Here is a 21278-nt window from a genome sequence, read left to right on the forward strand (position 1 = left end):
GGGAGCACAGATGAACGCTACTGATTACTTAAAAGCTATACTGTACCTAAAGAAATCACGTACCTAACCCATACACTCAAAATAGGGAACTAAACCTTCCTTTTCTATGTCAGATATACTGGGTGTTCAGTTCAAAATGTGTCATGGCTCGCTGTATGCCGTTATGTGGCTAGTCGATGAGCCTAGAGAATTCAATCTTCCTACACTTCCGCAGAGGTGTATAACCTAAGAGGCAGAGAAGTTGCCTAGCAAGTACGGTGTTCATTCTGAAGAGTACGTACCGATACGTACGGTAACGCCAGTAGTGGCAGGAATGTGAACTGTTTGGAAATAAGTACTGTCGGGATATGGGGAGAGGGTTAAGACGATTACTTACGTATTTGTTGACATTAACTTCGACGGTCAACATGGACACGGAGCATTTGATTTGTGTTGTGGAATGTTACCGTACGCAACCGATGATAACAAATACCCTGCGCACGACTTGCCGGCGCAAAACACAGTTCGAAAGAGGTTATGGTAGCACACAGACCGTACAGACTGCCATCTGTTGCTACGACGTTCAAGTTATACCGTACACGTTCTCAAGTTCAGATTGAAGAACGCCTTAAATAACAGGCAACTTCTCTAACATATAAGCTGAAGCTCGCTTCAAATTAATGACCCAACAACAGTGATGTCATGACACACTTTGAAATGAACACCCAGTAGATGGCTTTCTCTTTACTTTCAGATTTAAAACAGTTGATATTTGATTTCATATAGGCTGCAATTTTTACGGATTAATCAGAAATATGTTATATAAATTTACATGAAATAGCTATAAGTAAATCATCATTATTTCTAATACTTTTATTACGAATTCCTCTTAAAGATAAAGGGGTCCAACCAAGTATTTAATATGTGCTCATCGCTGATAATATTTACTTTATCTTTGCCAAACATTTTCCCTTGATACTCAATGACTGACACATTGTAAAATTATTCTTCACAACACAACAAACCACAGAGAAAATAGTATTTTTTAGTGTTACCTAGAAAGCATCTCTATTGTCTTCTTATAATGTCTAAAAAGCCCAGTTCAATGCTACTGGTAGTTACAGAAATATTAATGAAGAGGGGGAAAAATTGTGTAAAATATGAAGAAAAAAAAATTATGAAGATTTTTATGAACTAAAAAATTCTTACCAAAACGCTACGAAATATGAAAGTTTTTTGGGCATTAATTTCATTCTACACATCGAGAACTATGAACATCCTTCTTCCCATACCATCAGTTTACTTACTTACTGGCTTTTAAGGAACCAAGAGGTTCATTGCCGCCCTCACATAAGCCTGCCATTGGTCCCTATCCTGAGCAAGATTAATCCATTCTCTATCATCATATCCCACCTCCCTCAAATCCATTTTAATACTATCCTCCCATCTACGTCTCGGCCTCCCTAAAGGTCTTTTTCCTTCCGGCCTCCCAACTGACACTCTATATGCATTTCTGGAATACCAACAGTTTAGAATGTGAAATTTTATATTTGACTGACACTAACTTAGTTATAAGTTATTTTTGTGCTGTAATGCTGGTATATAATTGTAATATAAAGTTGTTAGTGTTCTACAATGCTGTACCCATTCAGTTCAATTAATGGAAATAGCTTTAAATTTGAAAGCCATTTTATAACATTTTAGAAGTGTAGGTCGTATTATATTGAGATATGCCTTATATTATATTGAGATATTATGAAAAATTTGAAAACTTGGTGTATTATATCTGTAGTGCTCTGGAAAAGTGGCACAAGTCAAAAATGTTAATTTTACAGGAGAAGGAAAAAAACTGTCTTCACACTGCTTTATGTCGATTTGATTTTCTTCTCTATGAATTATTGTAATGGGAGAAATACTTATTTCTCTTTTCCCAAGCGAGCAGATGTTCCGTAAGTTGTCAATAAATTATTAAAAAATGTTTGTGGAAACTGACTTGTGGCACTTTTCCCAAGCACTGCACATATTCGAGGTCGTACTTGATTCGGAGTTTTGGACTAATGAGAAGCAAAAACACCAACGACAAGGCCATCCAGACAGATTAAAAGTACTCATAAATAATTGATTAAATGGTGATCTTACTCGTGTTAATTGTGTAAGCACGTGCGGCTTACAGCTGTTTCGGTGCTTCTTCACACCATCCTCAGAGCCTACTAGATCTCGGCGTCATCTCAAACTTCGCTGCCTGTTGTGTGAGTGCGTTCGATTGTTGAAAAGTGTTGAAATGTGGTGTCAAATAGTGTGTGTGTTCTGAAATTGACCTGTGTGTTGAGAATTTGATCAGGGTGTGTTTTAGTGTGTCTGTATATTTCATATTGTTCTAGTGTGTTGAGTTTTTGGTTTTTGGGTTGTATGTGTAGGATTTCCATGTCTGTATTTATGTTATTGTATGTGTGGTTAGCATTAGTTATGTGTTCGGCATATGTACATGTATTGTGTCCTCTGGTTATTGCTTTAATGTGTTCTTTGTATCGAGTTTGAAATGATCTACCTGTCTGTCCAATGTAGAAACTGTCGCAACTATTGCATGTGAGTTTGTATACGCCTGTGTGGTTGTATTTATTTGTTTGTGTTGTTTGTGTGTTGAGATGTCTTTGTAGTGTGTTTTCTGTTCTGTATGCTATGTTGTATTTCTGTTTTCTGAATGAGGATGCGATCTTGTGTGTGTTTTTGTTTTCGTATGTTAGTGTGATGTATTTCTTGTGTTTGTGTGTTTGTTGAGTTTTTGTTTTGTCTTCCTTATGATGTCTATTATGTTTGGGTTGTAACCATTTTCTTGTGCTATGTATTTGATTGTGTTTACTTCTTCATTGTAGTGTTGTTGGCTCATGGGTATGTTGAGTAATCTGTGTACCATTGTCCTGAATGCAGCAAGTATTCATAAAATAGTAAAATTTTAATAATCAATATTTAGTATGAAAATATCGTTTATTTCATTATGGTCAAAATAATTGTATAAAACCTTCCAAAACATACTAATACAGCCATGCTCTATAAGATAATTATTACAGATTCAAAAACATCCTGTAAATGCGTATTTCACACGCAAATACATGTGTAAATCGCGCAGCTTGTAATGCTTTTAACATTGTTTGTTTCATGTCTATGAAAGTACGAGATAACATTTTTACTAAATAACCATACACCTAAATAAATTTTGAAAATACAACCTCAGTCTATTATTTGAAGGTGGGTTTCAATGACATAAATTAACACATCCTGCAAGCGAAATATCTGCATATAATCAGGGCAACAATTTGCAGCAAAGCTACCACAAACCATACATTTGTAATCTTAACATATCTTCACATAATACATTGAGCATAGTTTCCATGTAGAACATTGTGTCACATTTTGTCATAATGTTGTATCAGCATAAACATGTCGAGATAATAAAAGTCCAGTTCAACATAACTCCTCTATAACAATCACAACAATTTATTTTCACATAAAAACTAACAATATTTACTCGCATAATAGACCCCATTACATAATGTACGCACCCCAATTTTTGACACTAATTTATGGGGGGGGGGGGGGAATCCCCACATAATGTACGCATAACATTTTCAATTGCTACCTTGGTAATATACAATCGACAGTGAATAAGGCAAGAATCGTGGTAATATTACCTTCACAAACAATACGTAGTTTTTGCTTTATTATGTATTCAGTTTTAGATTATACTGTGCATCTGTGCTACATCTTTTATTCATTTCGTAAGTTACGCACTTTATGTTATTACTGCTTATAAGCAATCGCCATATCGATGCTCTCAAAGTGTACCAATCTATCATTTTCAATATTACATGTACATCCAATGTCAAAACCAGCTGTGATTATCACATGGGATGTCAGGTAGTTATGATTTTTTCCCATAAAATATTTTCCTTGCATATGATATGCACTCTAAAATATTATTGAAAAAAGTGCGTCCATTATGCGAGTAAATACGATAATACAAAATTAAGTACCGTACTTTGATTTTAAAGTCCAAATATTAATTCTGAGCTATAAATTGAGGCTAATATATCATACTTTGTAGTTGACAGCCATATTTAACATTCACAGAGGCGCAATTATTTGTAAAACATTATGAAAAGACGAAAAATAAAAATGTAATCAGTTTGATTTGAAGAAGAAACCATAATTTCAAACCTCCGTGGTCTATTTCTAAGGTTTCCTTAAATCATGTTGATAAATATATGCATTTAAAATGTTTCATTGAAACAAACATGTACAGTCTTAACCCTCTTTCTGTCATAATTTTAATATACAGGGGCATTCATAAGTCCCTCGAGATACATAGGATCTCTCGAAGTTTTCTTTCAGAACAGATATCCTGACATACTGTATGTTCCACTGCTGAAGGAAACTTTTGACGAAACTTGGCGTGAAAAGAACGCCTTCTGCATCTTGTAATTTGCAGTAAAACGGAGGTTTCATGCCATGTACTACATAGAATGACCAACAGACAAAACAATTCGTGAATGGTACAACAAATTCCGGAAGAATGGCAGTAAGAGAGTTACGTAACTAAAACCTGCTGAGAAAAACTAATGCTTTTAAATGGCACTAAAAGCCTATAGTAAAAAATTACCTTGTACAAAAAAAACCAGGTACAAATCATAATTATGTCATAATCTTACCAAAAGATTCATCTCCTTAAAAATAAATCAAATCTTGTGTTCTTTCACGTCTCCACTTGATGTGCCGTAATATACTTTGGTGACCATGTTAACAAATAAACCTGTCTCTACCACACCTGTCACAGAGAAAGGAAAAGGGTCATCAGAAACCATAAGTTTACTATATCTCATCTTACACTTTGAAAATGTTCAACAATATTCATGCAGGCATACATACCAGGAATCATTTTAATGGTGGTATTTACAGAAGCCCAGTCGAAATCTGATGCTGGAAATTTCCAGTCCAAAATGAAATTTCCATTGTCAGTGACTAGAGGTCCCTAAACAATTAAAGAAAGACATGTATTATTATGAAGCAAGTACTCACAGTGCCCTCTTCTATACATTGAAGGTTCAATAATTATTGTCATGCTCGACTAACCATTAGGCCTATTCACTATTTTAATACAGTGAAGCTTCATTTATACATTTTTATGGAGTTCTGAAGAAAAAAAAAAGCTTAAATGACAAAAACATGTAATCTCAAATGAAATTACTTTAATAACATCTGAAACAGCACAGGAGGAAGAAGAAGAAGAAGAAGAAGAAGAAGAAGAAGAAGAAGAAGGAGAAGAAGAAGACTGTAACAACATACTGTATCACCTACGTAAATCATCCAGTGTTGCCGAGCTTCACTCATGTGTATGCATTTTATTGGGACACTATGTAATATGAACACATTAGAAGACATACTTACTGCTTTCATTTTCCCCATACGGAGTTCAGCATTGCCTCCATACAATGATTCAATCTTCTGCTGAATAGGGTAATATGCCATAGGAATAACCTCAATTGGAATTCCTTTCTTGTACTTCTCTCCAAGTTTCTGAGATTCTTTCCTTTAAAAAGAATTGCAGATTACATAACAAACGCCATAAATGTAGCACATATCTTTTAAAATAAATAATTAAGAATAATCTTGATCACATTCACCAAACATGTGTAATATCCTAGATCATATATACCCAGATTGCTCTGCATTATAGGCTTTGACGGTAACAACTTTTTTCAGGTTTACTATGCTGCCATCTAGTTGTTACGTAAGGAGTCACGTCATAACTCCCATTTGAATTGCATTAGCGACTGTACTACCTTGTTCGTTTACGGCGGACGGGTGGCGATCCTGGCGGTTGTTCTCTTCAAAGTGCAACCGATTTTAACATAGGAATGAGCAATCTATATGTGATCTTGGGTAATATCCAAGCACAATGAGATGAAGTTGCACAACAAAAACTATCTGAACTTTTCAAGCCGCTTTCAAATGGCATAATTCTATCTCTTTTGCTATCAACATGATCCCACTTTGGAAATTGCATGCAACATTTACAACTTGTTTGTTGCAAAATATTGCAGAAGTGACATAAAACGTTTACTTTACTAGGAATTATCTGGAGATATTGTAAGAATTACAATAATAATAATAATAATAATAATAATAATAATAATAATAATAATAATAATCTGTGGGACTACAGCCCATGAAAGGTCCTAGACTGACCAGCCGGCTGCTGGCCTCACGCCCACATGCCGAAGCAGAAGTGGATGATCATCCAACCAGAATGGAGGTATTGTGTGGTTAGCACGATGATCCCCCACAGCCGTTATAACTGGTATTCACAACCGGATTTCGCTACCTATCGTAGCTCCCCAAGTGCATCACGATGCTGGGTGGGCATTGGTCCCATACACTGGCCGAAATTTCATGAGAAAATTTCTTCCCCCATGAGGACTCGAACCAGCACGCATTCCGTAACGCGAGTCCCAGTGGGATGCCTTAGACTGCGACGCCACAGCGCGGGACTTGTAAGAATTACAGGCATTGAAAAATTCTCATTATTCTATTTTGAGCAAATACAGATTCGTATTTTGTCCTGCGCTGTAGCGTTGTGGTCTAAGGCATTTTGCCTAGGACTCGCAATAAGAAATGTGCGCTGGTTCGAGTCCTTACACAATTTTTCGATGTTTTACATTGTGCAACTCAACTTTTCTTGTGTAGCTCGACACTGCATGCAATGTAAGTTCTACTATAGACGAGTACCTTAAGTATATCTTAGCCCTGAAAAGGACCACTGATATGGTCGTGAAAGGTTTGCTTATAAGGCATCGTACTATTATAAAACACATACAAAAGTCCAAATGTAGTAGAGCAGAAGTTTTCTGACTCTGCATGTATATTTCCCACTAGTCCCCATGCATCCACTGAATTCCTTTAAACTCCATTAAACTTTCAGCATTTAACCAACACTTACGATTCATCTCCAATAATGATCAGCTGTTTAGCACAGGAAGCTACTATTTTTTCTTGTGTAAGGCATCCTCCGCCTCCTTTTATAAGTGTCATATTAGCATCCACTTCATCAGCACCATCTATGGCACAATCCAACTTGAAACACAAAACATGCATTCTCTTATTCAATTTGACAAGAAGGACGCTGTAAATAATATAGCGTAACAAGAATAATATGATGGCTGTACAACCAAAAATAAAAGGTAATGCATACACAAAAATAAATATACACTGATAAATACTAAATAACTAGAGAGAAAGAAAGCGATACTATATTTGGTAGTTTATAAATTAAGTTTGTACAGATAACATGAGCTGAAACATCAATTAAATGTGAAATTAGATATATGTAAATGTTTACAATGTAGACCTACAGAGCAATGTGCCCTAAAATAATATCTTAAAGTTTTCATGCACCATAACATCTGTGGCTGGGATGAAAAAGGTCTTAAGTCAATTTTTTTGTGAAAATGAGATTTTTATATATTCTGAAAGTAGAAACAATTCTCTACAATCTGGTAAAACGATGAAAGTCAAATAAGACTCCTGACTGGATTTATAGGGCATTACCAAATGTCCTAAGTACTTTTTGAATCAAGCACACACAGAATAAAGGACTTAAGAATATTTAATACTTTATTCTTTACAAACCATCACATGTTTACTATCCATGCTTCCCTATTAAAAAGGTTTAACTTGTATTTTAGCCATTTTATCACATACTGATGCCCTTTCATTTTAGACTTTAAACACCAGGGTAAACAATCCTATAATTGTTTAAGACCCATTTTGCATTCCTAATAATTTACATTTCTCATTTATTTTGACATGAAAAAGGTCTTATGTTTAAATAGTTCCTTCTACTCAGTTTGGGTTCTAGTCTTAAAAGGGCTTAAGTGCGGCTATTTTTGGAAATAAACAAGAAAATTCTTAAATGAGCAACATTACCTATTTTAGAAGAAATATAAACAAATAATATCCAGGAAAAACTTCTTAATTAAAAAAATTCTATAATTGACACCAATTTCAATCTTTCTACTGCTTTCTTGAAAAGTATAACATTTTTACTTACGACCTTTTTCCTCCCGGCTACAGACATAATTCTTAAAACTTTTACTCCCATAAAGGAAGACATCTTGAAAAAGGGTTGCATTCCATCATACTATTTGTAAGGCTTATTCAAACTGCTCTATCTCCACACCCACTGAACATTGAACAAATATTTATATATAAATTTTATTTACTCAGAATAACACATACTACGACCCCTAAAATATTTACTATTCCTCCTGAACCACTCCATACAAGAAATGTTACCTGTAGCCTGTTTCATAAAAGGTCAGTCATTACTGTGTTGGTAAATATATTAAATTTCTGCCAGGGTAAAATTTGTTGTTTTATAAAACATGGAGCATGTGAAATGGATAGACAGAATAAGAAACACAGCAGTGTGAGAAAGAGTGGGTAAAGAAAGAATGATGCTGAAACTGATCAGGAAGAGGAAAAGGAATTGGCTGGGTCACTGGTTGAGAAGAAACTGGCTTCTGAAGGATGCATTGGAAGGAATGGTGAACGGGAGAAGAGTTCAAGGCAGAAAGAGATATCAGATGATAGACGACATTAATAAGATATATGGATCATATAAGGAGACTAAGAAGGCAGAAAATAGAAAAGATTAGAGAATGCTGGGTTTGCAGTGAAAGACCTGCCCTTGGGCACAACACTATGAATGAATGAATGAATGAAACATTTCTTACTGCAGTAAAATGTCTACCACGGTAAACTGTGATAGGCCGCTGTTGAAAGTGTACAATGACTATCTATTTTGTAACATTTTTTGCGATCGCTATCGAGTAGGCCTATATCAGTATTTTGTTTCATTTTTTTGCATAACAATAAGAGAAATGGCTTGCAGTAAAAGCACAAAAACTGTGAAACAAATCTCATTTCTGTGCAAAGCACTTATGAGCAAATTATAATATAATAGAAAGAATTTGGCGTTCATACTCATTGTGTACAAACTGTTATTTCTACAAACTGTGGCATAACACAGACAGGACAATTTGCACTGCAAAAATATGTAAGGAAGCCCACAGATTAACATTATATTTTTGTTGAATGTTGCCATGGTGATCAACATACATTGCTTCAAGTTCACTTGGAGCATCAGTTTTTATTAATGACTATAGAGGTATTTACTGACCTACAGCGGTATCCACCATAGTAATGTTTTATTACACGGGTTAGGATCATATTTTACATTATAATATATAGTATTGTGACAGCTGCAACGGGGTTTGAACACGCATCCGACAGGGCGCGTGGCAGACGAAACGCTGGTACGGGGAGCATCTGCATGCTGAAGGGCAGAGGGAGTGTATTACGTCAACGCGACGAGGGGAGGGTGTGCGCGCAACTGCTACGTGCGGAGTGAAGGGGGGACGGACCCTCCCGACTCTTCCAGAAGTCCGTCGAAGTGGAGATATCCAGATAATTCGAGAGAGCTATCTCTGCACACCCATAGAAATTTCTCGCAACTATGATTTTGCTATAAAAGAAGAAACGCGAGCGAACTTGAGCAGTTTTCAGTTGATTGGGCAGTCAGTGAGTAAGCCAAAGCAAGCAAGCCAGTCTTGTGTACCGGAGTTCGACTCGAGTGTGCATCCGCAACTGTGTCAGCATCTGAAGGCCTGAGTTCGAGTGCAGTGGACTGCAGTTGGAGGGACCTGAGTTCGAGTGCAGTGGACCGCAGTTGGAGGGACCTGAGTTCGAGTGCAGTGGACCGCAGTTGGAGGGACCTGAGTTCGAATACAGTGAACTGTCTCTGAAGGTCTGTGGTTCGAGATACAGTGAACTCGAGTGACTGAGCTAGAAGAACTGAGAACTGATAGTTCTGATTTGTAAATAGTGTTTTGTAAATATTAGTTAAGATTAACAGTTCATTGTTGTTCGTAATAGTCCAAGTAAATTGTCATTGTCGTTAGTGGAGTGCTATAACGAATACTGTGTTGAGTGAAAATCCTATTGTTGAGTTGAAATAAATTCACAGTATATTAAACTAATGTGTTATATTCTACCTGAGGATACATCTCCAAGTCTCCTAGATGAAGTTTGTGGTTCAGAATGAGTTGTCTTGCTTGATATGAAGTTGGAACACATACCACGTGAAGGTTCTCATCTTTCACTCTCTGTGCTGAGGGAGAAAAAGACAAAAGACATAATATTTTAGGCTCATTTAAATTATATTACTAATTTAGTGTTAAGGTTGTTGTTTAGTCAACTGTGAGAAGACAGGTCTGAACCTCACAAGTGGTACCAAGAAGGCACCATTTATAAGGCAACTAGGTCAGGAAATAATGGAGTAGGGTGGCCAGTTCCTTTCCTTCTCCATTGCATACATTGCCGACTAGCTACATATTACACTAGTCAGACTACAGATGTATACAAACAATTGTTCTTTTTCTGACACATCGACAAGTGAAATGTACTGCCTGATAATAGATGGGGGAGGCCTACATATCAGCAAGAACCTCAGAGGAAATAGTAAATGCTTTTAATTTACGGATGACCACAATGTAGCTGGATTCAAAACCCAGGTGATTCTGTGAGACATGCAAAATTAAAAGTAGTTGTAATCAGGGTTTAAAAAGGCTTCTTACATGCCAATTGATATTGTTGAAATGATCAAGTCCCATATTATACTGACATGGTGGCCATAGTATTCCTTCTTTTGAGAAATCATATAATTGTAATCCAGAATCTTCTTTCTAAGAACAATGTCATGGTTGCTCTCATTTGTAATTTTTACTAAATTTATGTTGATTAATCTGATTTCTCGCCATACTCAATTCAGGCCCAATCTGCTCACATTTTATTCTAATTTTTTAACCACTTAAATTAGAAAGTAAACAATAAATCCATTTATAAAATTACGTGCATAATAACAAACAAATATAATGATTTCATATGTTATTCTTAATTTTATTAATGTAATTTCTTTTGAATTGGATTTATTAAATTTGTCTATTTCAGCAGACGGTCATGATATGGCATGATATGATATGATATGATATGATATATATTTACGTCACAGCACTTTTTTACATGTAATGATATACCTCACATTTCTCTGTATCTGGTACCACCACTAATACATTATTAGCAGTACACATCTACACAAATACTCCAATTTACGCTATTTACCTTTTTATTACTCGGCCTAATCTCCCCTTCAATATTTATCCTATATTTCCTTTGCTATTCTCTATTTGTTCATTAACCCTAACATCTCTCAATATTATATACTACTTTCAACTCACCCTTTTTTCCTCTCTCTAACTAATATTTACTAAAATCTCAATTTCACTTTTTCCTATACATTATCAAATTGTATTATTTACCCTATTTTTTCCATTAACCTTTTCTCCTATCTTTCTCTTATATTTACTGTTCCAATGTTCAAATGTTAGTACTACCACAGTCTAATATATACAGACACGAAGCTCAATACGTAGTAAATATGCAAACATTAGATAGTTGCTCACCACTAGGATCGCTAATATTGCCTCATTACAGGCAATGCAAAATAGTACTGTTACAGTCTATTGTTTCTAGCACCCTCAAAACTCAAGCTTCGTGACTGTATATAGTAGACTGTGGTACTACTTTCTTACTGTCTCTTATTAAATTCTCTTAACACGTTTTCACTATTATTATTCACTCTTCCTATTTACGCTCACTATCACTTTCTTTCTCACTTCTCCACTTACACCAAATCCTTCCTCACTATTCTCACTTCCTGTAAATACTTTTACTCTTTCTCTACACATTTGCTTATACACTTCCTCCTTCCTTTATACTTCTCGATCTTTTTCCAGTTCCACTTTAGTTGCACTTTTTGATCACATTCCCACATTTTTTAATCGCATCTAATAACTTTGAATTTATAACATCCAAATCCTTAGCTGTCGGAGGTTCTGACCTTTCTTTACTGCTCATCTCAGCCTTATTTCTATCTCTGTCTTTTTTCCTATTTGCTGTACATGCATGTACTTACCTAGTCTCTCAACAGCGTACACAATTGTAGAACCACTTCCAACTCCAATTATATAGTTATCCTGTCAGCAAAAGGAAAGAAAATTAAGTACAAAAATATAAAGATAAATGTGTTAATGTAAACTAGTGATAATTTAATTTTATAAATTTCTATCACCTACTGGAATAGCCTACTTTTATGAAGAACATGACAATTCTTACATTTATTGTGGTTGCATTATGATGCAGTTTCTGAGAGTTTCAATATGTATCTATGGAGAGCAGATAAAATATTCCTGCTTTGTATATAGGCCTATAGGTTTAAAGCATGTGACTAAAAAAAAAAAGCTCAATCACATTTATTTAAATCTTCCAGTGATCTTTTCATCCTTTCAGAGAACGAATGTTAATACAGGTACTTATTATGAGATGACTTTACTTTTCAAACAGAAGTGAAATTTGTGTTCAGTCAGAATTGTTTAAGAAATTATTTCTAATGTAGTATTTTTAGTTACAGACCTATTAAGGACAATTTCTATTTATACTAACATATTACACAGAAAAAATTATAGAAAATTCCAAGTCCCTTATTCCTTTTACTTATAGTGTTTCAAGTGCTGCACTTAAAAAGAGGCATAAAATTGAAACAAAAGGGGGTCGTAATACATGATTATGTAAACTCAAAAACATTCAAACTTCATAATGTAGCTCATGATTACGTCGAGATTCTCAGTGTCTGCAAAGTTCATCAAAAAAACTTTGCATAGTCCGATAGAAATGGTATCATGCTAAGGAGGTCTGCTTTTTTTTTTTTTTTTTTTTTTTTTTAACTAGGTAGCATTGGCGGGGGGAGAATGTGGAGAATCTCCTACTTTAGATGGATGTTTTCCTTTTTTTTTCATAATGCTCATCACTTTCCATCGCACTAGATTACTAAACATTTTCTTGGTGTTACGGGGAATTCTTGGATACACAAATCATGCTCGGTTTCGAAATCTTAAATTTGTAAGTGCATATTCTTAGACAATTGTGAGTATATGCAAGGCATACCTACAGTCTAAACTAACCTAACCTAACCTGTCACTAATTCGACCTTACGAAAACTCGCTTTTTCTCTGTAATCAGTAAGGAAACACAACGGAATGAGATGTATGTGCTTCCCCTTCCTGCCACCTACTCTTCCCCCTCGATGGAATGATCCCGCCTGCCTGCACCTCTCCTCCAGTTCCCACTTTCACAGCAACTTTCCACTCTTATTTCGGTGAGAAATTTATTGGTGTCTGCACTCAGTTTTTCTTTTGTTTATGGTAGCCTACATATGACTCGACTAGAAACCAAGAACGTAAATACATTTGTACCTTATCATAGTAATGCAACTGTTAAGAAATATCAATTTTATTAAAGTTTAGGTATAACCCTATACACTACTTCAAAATCACCAGAGCTGTGACAGCAATACACAGGTCTGAGACAAGGTTAAAGAGTGTTTGATGAGGGTTTAGCCAAGTGACAGGCCGAAGTCTGTAACAGATAGTCCCAAGGTCTGTGACACAAAGTCCTGAGGTTATCCCAGTGATTTCATACATGCTACTAAGTGGTGTAATCTAATTTAACTATCACTGCAGAATTTACAAAGAATAAATATGGGAAATGCCTGTTATTATTCGGTTGAGAAGCTTTTGTCATCTAGTCTGCTCTCAAAAAAGCTGAAAGTTAGAATTTATAAAACAGTTCCCACGCCATGGCATCGCGGTCTAAGGCATCCTGCCTAGGACTTGCATTATGGAATGCGCGCTGGTTCGAGTCCTCATGGGGGAAGAAATTTTCTCATGAAATTTCGGCCAGTGTATGGGACCGGTGCCCACCCAGCATCGTGATGCACTTGGGAAGCTACGATAGGTAGCGAAATCCGGTTGCGAATACCAGCTATAACGGCTGGGGGGAACATCGTGCTAACCACACAATACCTCCATTCTGGTTGGATGATCGTCCACCTCTGCTTCGGCATGTGGGCGTGAGGCCAGCAGCCGGCTGGTCGGTTTAGGCCCTTCACGGGCTGTAGTGCCACGGATTATTATTAAAACAGTTATATTAATGGTTATTCTGTATGGTTGTGAAACTTGGTCTCTCACTCTGAGAGAAGAACAGAGATTAAAGATGTTTGAGAATAAGGTGCTTTGAAAAATATTTGGGGCTAAGAGGGATGAAGTAACATGAGAATGGAAAAAGTTACACAACGCAGAACTGCACATTGTATGTATTCTTCACCTGACATAATTAGGAACATTAAATCCAGATGTTTGAGATGGGCAAGGCATGTAGCACGTATGGGCGAATCCAGAAATGCATATAGAGTGTTAGTTGGAAGACCGGAGGAAAAAAGACCTTTGGGGGGAGGCTGAGATGAAGATGGGAGGACAATATTAAAATGGATTTGAGGGAGATGGGATATGATTTTAGAGACTGGATTAATGTTGCTCAGGATAGGGACCGATGGGGGGGGGGGGGCTTATGTGAGAGCCGGCAATGATCTCCAGGTTCCTTAAAAGCCGTAAGTAAGTAGCTATATTCTACAAGACAATTTCTTCTTTATTTCATATCTGGTACATAATTAATAATTCTGTATGACAAAATAGCAGCAGAAGTAAAAAAAAAATTAACAGAAAACTAGTCGAATGTGGAAGTGTCACGAATTTCATCCATACCGGTACAGTAAACCTCCATATCCTCTTGAGTCCTGGGACATTTCTTGTTTTATTTTTAAAGTTCAATATAATTCCACACTTTAAAAAAAAAAAAAAGGTTACTGACATGAGAAAAAATGCTGAAAAATTCTTCAGGTTACAGTTAGGGCACAAATACAGATATATTATACTATACTTCGGGTCTCTGCACATATATTTTATATCAAAATCAAGTATGAAGTATGATATAGTATACTATAAGCTACTCTAAGGACTCAGGAGGTTATGCATTCAGAATGTAGACCCTAAGTAAGCTATAACATAATGATTGTGATGCTTGTGTTTTGGTTAAGCCCTGGCAACAACAAAGCGTTATACAGCCTCGTTTTTTGGTTATTTTTAATAATCTGCCCAGGGCCCTATTTCATAAAGGTAATAATTTAATACCATTACTAAAATGGTAATAGCATTAAGTAATATTATTACTGTTCTGTTTCATAAAAGTAATAGTTAATAATATTATTTATTACTGTAAACGCTCATAATATTACTAAAATAAATAATAAAAGTAATAAAGTGTTTCATAAAGCAGCAAAGATAATTAAATTTATTAATAATATGAACGTTTGTTCCATGACTGTATTTTAAGTAATAGTTTAATAATTTGTAAAAATTAAATGCCAATGTAGGGTTAGATTTTGAAGATAAAACCGTGAAAACGTTTGAAATAGATAATTCTGACTCAAATAGTGATGAAGAGGGAGTGTTTGTCAGATGTCCAAGAAATTTTAGACAACGAATATCCTACAACCATGCAAGAAAGTTACGAATATAATGAATAATGAAAGGTTTCGCTTAAATTTTGAAACATTTGGATATGTCCTTCAAAGAATTGATAACTTGTTAGAACATCCCACAGAAAGGAATAAATCGTTAACTTCTCAGAAACAGCTACAAATTGCTCTGCATTGGTTGGGTAGTGGTGGACAATATCATTGTGTATCAGACATGCATGGAATTAAATTAAAACAGACTAAAATACAATTGCAGACAAAGAAAAATATTACGTACTTAACACAGTTCTGGTTCTCATGTTTGGCCATGTTGCGTTACGTACATAAATATAATCTTTATCACTCGTTACCAAGCCAATTGATACAGCAAAATTCCGCAATTCCATCCAAGCTTCTTTCTTAGAGTTTTTTTTGTTACTGTTGGTGAAAACCCTCAAATAGTTGACCTTTCAATTCGTGAACTTTTCGCAAAAAAAAAAAAAAAACTCTGTTTCTTCAAGTTATTTTCCCCATTTTAAAAAGCATCAGAGACAAAATGAATGACTGACCAAGTCTCTCTCCATTCTTACAAATTGTCATAGACGCCAATGTAGATGGACCATACTGAAATTGAAAGCTATCTTATCTAATTGAAAAAGAGGAACAATTAGAAAGGGTCAAACCTAAATTAAATTATAGTATAGAACTGTTAGAAAGTAATTACTATATATTTTTCATTTTTTTAAATGTTATTTGAATGAATGAACTTAACGTTTTCCCCCTCCTTTCTTGTCATTTTTAAAATTATAATAATTGTTCAGAAATATATGTCTATGGGACATTTACATCACAAAATACAGTAATATTAACTTTTGCTGTACCTATTGAAATGTTTTTTCAATGTATACTTGGGACAACCTGAATCTATATAGGTACTCTTGACTAATTAACATTGTGAAGATCTTGGTGAGCCAAGATCTTGTGCAGACATATATCAACAAGTGGATGTATTACAAAACATATGGACTACTTTAACCATCCCTATTGATAAACTAAAATTTACTTACGAGATTTATAGGTACCGTATCTACAATTCCACATCACAATCTCTAATAATTAGAACATATTTGTATTTTGTATAGTCAGGTAAATTCTTGAAAATACTACTTACAACATAATCAGCAATAAAAGCCCATTAAGACAATTTCAATATTTTTATTAATTTCGTCATAACATTAATCTTCTACAACATCCACAAATTCAAACTCAAATACGATATTTTCTAGGAACGACTTCACCGCATTTGCATTTGTACAAGCATTTGTATTTATTTACTCTTGCACCAATAATTTTTTAAGCTTTTTTATGTAAATAGGCCTACTTGCGCAGTATTCCGAACTATAACGGAACTTGAAATATCTTGCATAAGACGCTTTGGAACAACTGGATAATACGCACGGCAGACCAATATCGATAGTCGACTCTACTCGCTGGCCACTAGTCACCGAGCCGTATCAAACAAAATATAATCGAAATGGTGGTAGTCAAATTCGCGACTATATTCTTAAATAATTCACTCCATTAGTCAAGTTCAAGGTTTTATGTAGTACAACGGCGGTTTTTTGAATGCATTAAATGAAAATGAAGATGTAATAAGATAATAAACTAGGTTATCACAAGGAAATTAACAGGAAAAAAGATGTGTTTCACGGAATACAATTAAAATGATGGAAAGTAAATTTCCGGTTAATGTTCGCCAAAGCGTAAAGTACGTAATTATGACGGCGTTGCTGTTTTATTTCTGGCCTATAGAAAAATACCTAGCCTTTTACGAAAAAAAAAATTTAAGGACCATGAAATTATTCACCGCTTTCATTATAGGCCTATTATTTTTTAACAATATTACGAATCAAAAACTGTCATATTATATAATTTTAACTACTACATGGACGAACCAAATCAAGCTAACCTAACCAAAGCTAAGCTAACCTAACCAAAACTAATCTAACCTAACCAAAGCTAATTTAACCTAACCTAAGCTAACCTAACCAAAGCTAACCTAACCTAACCAAAGCTAAGCTAACCTAACCAAAACTAATCTAACCTAACCAAAGCTAATTTAACCTAAGCTAAGCTAATCTAAGCTAAGCTAACCTAACATAACATAACATAACCTTCGTAAATGCAAGGCCTGTAACCGGAGCAAGAAGGGATCTCAATCATTTAATCTGCAAGTACACGCAAAAATAAATTCAAGTAAGGATCACGCTCCCACTGCATGAGAGGTCCGCGCATGCGCTACAGCAAAACTGTTTCTGTCCCGAGCCTCTCATCTAAGGCACTCGTCATAATTTACTCGCAATATTTACGCAAATACACATTGTCGCTAACAGTGGTGCTATCTCTCAATAATGTTCAGAACGAAGGAGGTAGACAGAGAGAGAGAAAAAAAGAAATATAGCACAAAACTATTTTGTCTCGAGACTCTCATCTAAAACACGTAATAAGTCACATAATCTACTTGCAATATATTTGCGCAAATACACTTTGTAGCTAACACTGGTGCTATCTCTCAGTAATGTTCAGAACGAAGGAGGTAGACAGAGAGAGAAAAAATTTCTCCCGCCAACTACGCCACACACCAACGTCACGTTCTTATGTTGGTGACATTGTGTATTTACTTAAATTTGGTGCTAAACGTAACGGCACGGTTCAAAGTGACCGTGCTAATTCTCCAGTATAGCGGACGCTTTATAGGGTCCACTAACCCTGTCGTTAACACTGTCCGTAAGGCTGCTCCAATATTATCATCAAAAGTTTTCACTGCTTAATATTTTCATACGGTACTTCTTTAGACAACGAGGTGCAAGTTTTACACACACGCTTCTGTCACTGATACACTGTTTTTGGAGTTGCAAACTTTACAACAGCAGAGACGTGAACAATTAGGAATGATAAATATCTGTTCACAATATTTTAGATTTATCAAATTGTTTCTTTTACTCGTAAATCAACTGAATCAAATAACAAACAATAACTTCGAGTTGCAATGATTTACAATCTTATCTGAAATAAATGTCTCCCAAACCTTTACACATAGTACGATTTACTCTGTTGTTACTATTAAACATAGCACTTCAAAACTTATTTCATTCAACAACTGTTAACAGAGAGGATAATATAAATAGCTGTAGAGTGCAGACCAACTAGGTTATGTTTGTCAGCCTTAACCTCAAATCACCTGGCTGCAAACGATACAAACACATTATAACCACTGTTTACCATGCATGACCATTCGCAACCAAAGTCTGATAGAATGCGCTCATTAAGAAATTAATAATATTACTGTACGTATTTTATGACTCGTGCAAAACGTTTATGAAACAGAATTTAGTCGGTTAATAAAATTATTTTCATGACTGTAATGCTATTACTTAATATTATTATTGTGTTTATGAAACAGGCCCCAGGGGCTCACTAAAGCAACAAGATAAGGCACTAACACTAAATTCAGTACGATTAGGCTACCGGTACTCGTATAAAATTTTCTCTGAAAAATCTACTCCTTTGGCTCTTTGAATTCATGTTCTAAAAACAGATCAAAGACAGTCGCATCGTTTAATTTTATTTCACAATTTCTATAAGTTTGATATACACAATTGTAGCCCATACTGAGTGGGAATACTGTGACGAATCGTAGTCCCTTTGAGGTTATGTTCAACCCAGGCACATTATTTTAAACATGTTTCATTACAATACATTATTAAAAGTTTAATCACAATCTGTAGATATAGGTATATGAACGAAGAATAAATCGAGGAATTATTAAAATAAATCAGAATACTATTGCAGTTAAGACAGAAACAAACGCACGTGCGGTGGAATTCACAGTTTTCATGTGAGGTTAAGGATGTCTAAAAACCATATTGTTTTATATTTACGTAACAATAAGCACCGATTATCTGTGTTCTTTAAAAACAGAACTTAACGTAGTAATAGTTATTACTAAATTACCTTAACATACTCATCAACTGCTTTCACAGCCGCAACTTTCTTTGCGTAATCTACCGGTGACATAATTCTCTGATGCACCTGACTTGTTGGTCCAAAACTATCTATTCGCGGCCTTGGCAATTTAACGGGACATAAATAATCACGTGTTGGAATCAAACATCCACGAAATATCTCTGCATGCCTGCCCGAGAATTTCCACTTCTTTACTCTCCACAAGCACGAAGAAGCTGTTGACATCACGGGTTCACATCGATCATATGCGCCGGTACCACCTTTGTCGTTTTTGCGCGAATATTAAACGTGATAAAAATTATTAACACTAATTAAATTCAGTGATTTTTTTTTATTCTGAACAAATGTCCTTGAATTAGAGTTCGTAGACCTAACACGGAGTCTATAAAATAATTAAGAAAATATGATGTATCGTAGGCTACCGGTAATTAAATGTTGTCATATAAGATAATTATTTATTTCACGATAGCAGCTCAGTAAACAGTGTGTGATAAGCTGATAACAGTGGTCGTCAGCACTCGCTGAAATGGGTAGAGTGCATGGAGGGTAAGGAAATATGCTCCGTCGTACACAAGGGATAGGGAGACAGCATACCCGCGAGCAGCCACGAATGCACGCTAGGACAGTGTCTTGTCCACGGGTAAAAGACGCTATATTTAGCCCGAGGGTTCAGTGTTCTGATGACCGCTGGTATATATAGACGCAAAGTAGTATATACGGTTATACCTCGCCTCATCTACTGTATATACGTAGCAGGCTTTTATAGGTACCGCAAATTATAGCGCCTACACTGCATTATGGATAATTTTATTGACACTGTACAATGCTGAAAAAACATAGTTTTGTATAATATGAAAAATATACCGTGTCTGTGGCTCAAGTGCTTGCGCGCTGGTCTTCCATCCAGGTGGGCCGGGTTCGATTCCCGTTGGAATTTGTGGTGGACAAAGCAGACATTGCAGAAGGTTTTTCTCGGGGTACTCCCATTTCTCTCTATCATTCTACCGACTCTCTCCACTTCCCCCCCCCCCATTTCATCTATCATCTGCAATAGTAAAAAAAAAAAAAATAGGCTGAGGTGAAGTCAGTGTTGAATTCAGACCTTTACCCCTCGGTGAAGGGGGGGGGGGAGGATTTTACTATACTGGAAGAACAGATAGCTAACGAAAGAATAATTAGATCTTACATAACAACAAGGGATCATAGAAAATTGGGGTCCATTAAGGAAATAACACTTTCATTTGTTTGTATTTATTTTAAATACTAGGCATTAATTTAAAAATGTTAATATTGTTATGTAAAACATGGTGAACGTGAACTATCTTTGTATGTAAAATTGTCCCCAGTGTATTCTTTTACATAAACTGTCTAAATTTAGCAGGTCTACAGGTAGTAATTACTTGCCTGTACCAATTAAATTAGAAGAATTCATCTTCCGGTAGCTTTTCTAAAGTTTTAAAAGGGCTCTGATATGAATACCGGTACTCCATTTGCTTTTTTTAAGAGACTTGAGGCCATTTTTAAATAAATTTCACATAGTAACAAAATGCACCAACCTGAGCATGAATGAAATACAACCAATCATATTTAATTTCCCGTAGTTTTTTATATTTGATTACATGGCCAACCATTTTATTCATTGACTCACCACTAACAGCACTAAATAAAGGTGATACAGATGGAATTACTGATTCACAGATATCACTTTCATTTGCCATTTGAGAATTTTCTCATTAAATGCAAAGGATAC

General features: G+C 35.4%; 1 protein-coding gene across 1 annotated transcript; it reads right to left on the reverse strand.

The window, feature by feature from the left end:
* Nucleotides 1-2945: 2945 nt before the first annotated feature.
* Nucleotides 2946-19850, reverse strand: Rpi (Ribose-5-phosphate isomerase). Its single transcript, XM_069847620.1, has 7 exons — nt 19517-19850; nt 12068-12128; nt 10089-10204; nt 6974-7107; nt 5422-5563; nt 4903-5005; nt 2946-4801 (listed from the first exon to the last, which is right to left on the reverse strand). The coding sequence occupies exons 1-7, from the start codon at nt 19751-19753 to the stop codon at nt 4713-4715; spliced, it is 882 nt and encodes a 293-aa protein (XP_069703721.1). The 5' UTR covers nt 19754-19850; the 3' UTR covers nt 2946-4712.
* Nucleotides 19851-21278: the final 1428 nt, after the last annotated feature.

The sequence above is a fragment of the Periplaneta americana genome, chromosome 1 (genome assembly GCF_040183065.1).
Source record: "Periplaneta americana isolate PAMFEO1 chromosome 1, P.americana_PAMFEO1_priV1, whole genome shotgun sequence".
Lineage (NCBI taxonomy): Eukaryota > Metazoa > Arthropoda > Insecta > Blattodea > Blattidae > Periplaneta > Periplaneta americana.